Consider the following 3,012-nt stretch of genomic DNA (forward strand, 5'->3'; position numbering starts at 1 on the left):
ACATACTTGTGAGTAGATCTAAGATCCTGGTAAAATAATTTCCAACAGTAAGGACTCTTAAATACGCTTCTCCAAATTATCCAGGACTGTTTGTCCGCATGGATAGTTTGGGCTTGTTTTATACTTATAGTATGATCTATTGCTTATTTGATTATTTCAACAGTAGATATTTTGGTACGATGTCTTCTTACACGTTCTTGTAAGTCGGCAAACTTAATTACTACAAGTTTGCTAACTTATAAGAACTGTAGGGAGGTGCTGCCGAAATTTTTACAAAAATGAAATAATCTTAAGAGCGTAGATTGTACTATATGTATATTACAAACCTGAATGGGATAGGTTCTTTACGCTTTTAGTAATGGAGTGAAAAGGTGGATTAGGACACTTGCACCTTTTTTTGTTTGTTTTTAATTTTTTTTTGTTAATTACTTCATAGTGGAAAATGCCTACCAACCGAAGTTGGATGAAGGCGCACCGGCGCTCTGCAGAGTTTCGAAGTGGCGTTGAGGAGTTCGTTGCGGTAGCAACGAACCATGTGAATTCTGACGGATTAGCTCGATGCCCATGCATGCGGTGTTTGAATGTGAATTTCCACACACCTGCAACTATAAGGGTTCATTTATTTCTCAGCGGGATCCAACCTTCGTACAACCCCTGGTATTTCCACGGGGAGACTTTCTCTCAGCCCGCAGTTGAACTTCCTGAAAATGACGAAGAGGAAATGGCAGATGTGTTGGCGGACATGTTAAGAGGGGACCCTGGGTTTGACGAATCTGCTAACACTACTGATTCTTTCAATGAACCCCCTATCAACGACAACAACAACTTCGATGACTTGTTTCAAGAGATGGAGGCTGAGTTATATCCAGGTTGCAAAAAATCAGCCCTCAATGCACTGGTAAAGCTTATGCACTGCAAGGTTTTGAATAGGTGGAGTAACCACTCTTTCAATATGTTGTTGTCCATCTTGATTGATCTATTTCTAGAGGGGACAAAATTACCGAAGTCGCATTATGAGTCGAAGATGCGATTGCGCAATCTAGGTTTGGGTTACGACTCAATAGATGTGTGCAAGTATAATTGTGCTATTTTCTGGAAGGAGAATGAGAAGAAGGAGTTTTGCCCTGTATGTGGCGAATCACGATGGGTGAAAAGAAAGGGTAAGGGGAAAAAAGTTCCTCACAAAGTTATGCGTTACTTCCCACTCACACCTAGGCTGAAACGATTATATTGCTCAAGACACACTGCGGAGGATATGCGGTGGCATTACTCGCAGAGACCAAAAGAAGACGGTGTGCTTAGGCATCCTGCGGATGCTGAAGAATGGAAGCAGTTTGACCGCCTTCATCCGTCTTTTGCTGTTGAACCTAGAAATGTAAGACTGGGATTGGCGACTAACGGTTTTAATCCATTTGGCAACATGAGCAACTCTTACAGCCTGTGGCCAGTTATTTGTGTCCCATATAATTTGCCACCGTGGAAGTGTATGAGTTCTGAATTGTTGTTGTTGACCTTATTAATTCCAGGTCCATCATCTCCTGGGAAAGACATAGATGTATTCATGATACCGTTAATTGATGAACTGAAACAGTTGTGGGAGACGGGTGTTGAAACCCGAGATGCCTACAACGGAACTGTGTTTTCAATGCGTGCGGCAGTGTTGTGGACAATAAATGACTTTCCTGCTTATGCTCTAATGTCTGGTTGGAGCACATAAGGGTATATGGCGTGTCCCACTTGCAATGAACATACTCCTTCCATTGGCCTAAATAGTAAGATTGGATATGTTGGCCACAGACGCTTTCTCGAAATGAGTGATCCGAGAAGGAGAAGCAAAAAGTACAATGGTAAGCCTGAGAAGAGAGCACCACCTCCTGTATTGACGGGGGATGATATTTTATCTCAATTAGACCGAATTCCATTGACTTTGCCTGGAAAACACAAACAAGCTTCGGGGGTGTGAAACGGAAGCGTTCTAGTGAAGAGCTCAATTGGTCTAAAAAAAGTATTTTTTTTGAGCTTGAGTACTGGAAGTCAAAGTCCTTACGACATAATCTTGATGTAATGCACATTGAGAAAAATGTGTGTGACAGCTTAGTAGGTACTCTTCTAAGTATCGACGGGAAGTCAAAGGATACCGACAAGGCGAGAATAGATTTGCAAGACTTGCAAATACGACGAGAGTTGTGGTTGTATGAAGACTGGAATGGGAAGTGGAAGAAGCCTCCAGCTAGTTACACAATTAGTGTTCAAGAACGGATTGAATTTGCAGACTTCATAAAGTCTGTACGATTTCCGTACAGTTTTGCAGCAAACTTAGACAAAAATGTAAATTTAGATACGGGCAAGATTTCTGGGCTCAAATCACATGATTGTCATGTGTTGTTACAACGTTTACTACCGGCAGGTATCCGTAAGTTCTTGAAAAAAGAAATCCGGGACACAATCATTGAGTTGTGTGTGTATTTCAAACAATTATGCTCAAGAACACTTCATGTTTCGGATTTAGAAAAAATGCAAACAAATATTCTAACTATTTTGTGCAAGTTAGAAATAATTTTTCCACCGGCTTTCTTCGACATAATGGTTCACGTAGTTATGCATCTCCCTAAAGAAGCTATACTAGGTGGACCAGTGCAGTATAGGTGGATGTATCCCATTGAGCGGTCAATGTCTGTGTACAAGCAATATGTCAGGAATCGTGCCCGTCTGGAAGGCTCTATTGCTGAATCTTTTGTGGTTAATGAGGCATTAACCTTTTGCTCAATGTACTTTCGAGAAGTGGAAACTCGATTCAACCGTCCTGACCGGAACAATGACATTGTCCAAAACATGCCAACTCGACAATTTTTTGTATTCAAGCATGTTGGCCGACCCCTCGGTATGAGGACAGTCGACACCTTACCCATGCAAAGCAAGCGTAAGGCGGAGTGGTACATTTTGAACAATTGCACAGAGGTTGAACCGTATATCAAGTAAGTATAAATTCCATAAACACAAACACACAATAGT

General features: G+C 41.4%; 1 protein-coding gene across 1 annotated transcript; it reads left to right on the forward strand.

The window, feature by feature from the left end:
• Positions 1-442: 442 nt before the first annotated feature.
• On the forward strand, positions 443-1,717 carry LOC133038295 (uncharacterized). Its single transcript, XM_061116395.1, has one exon. The coding sequence runs from the start codon at positions 443-445 to the stop codon at positions 1,715-1,717; it is 1,275 nt and encodes a 424-aa protein (XP_060972378.1).
• The last annotated feature ends 1,295 nt before the right edge of the window (positions 1,718-3,012 follow it).

Source organism: Cannabis sativa, chromosome 5, assembly GCF_029168945.1.
Source record: "Cannabis sativa cultivar Pink pepper isolate KNU-18-1 chromosome 5, ASM2916894v1, whole genome shotgun sequence".
Classification (NCBI taxonomy): domain Eukaryota; kingdom Viridiplantae; phylum Streptophyta; class Magnoliopsida; order Rosales; family Cannabaceae; genus Cannabis; species Cannabis sativa.

Excerpts from the sequence above, each read along its gene's own strand:
- LOC133038295 (XM_061116395.1), top strand. The coding sequence starts at position 443 with ATGCCTACCAACCGAAGTTGGATGAAGGCGCACCGGCGCTCTGCAGAG.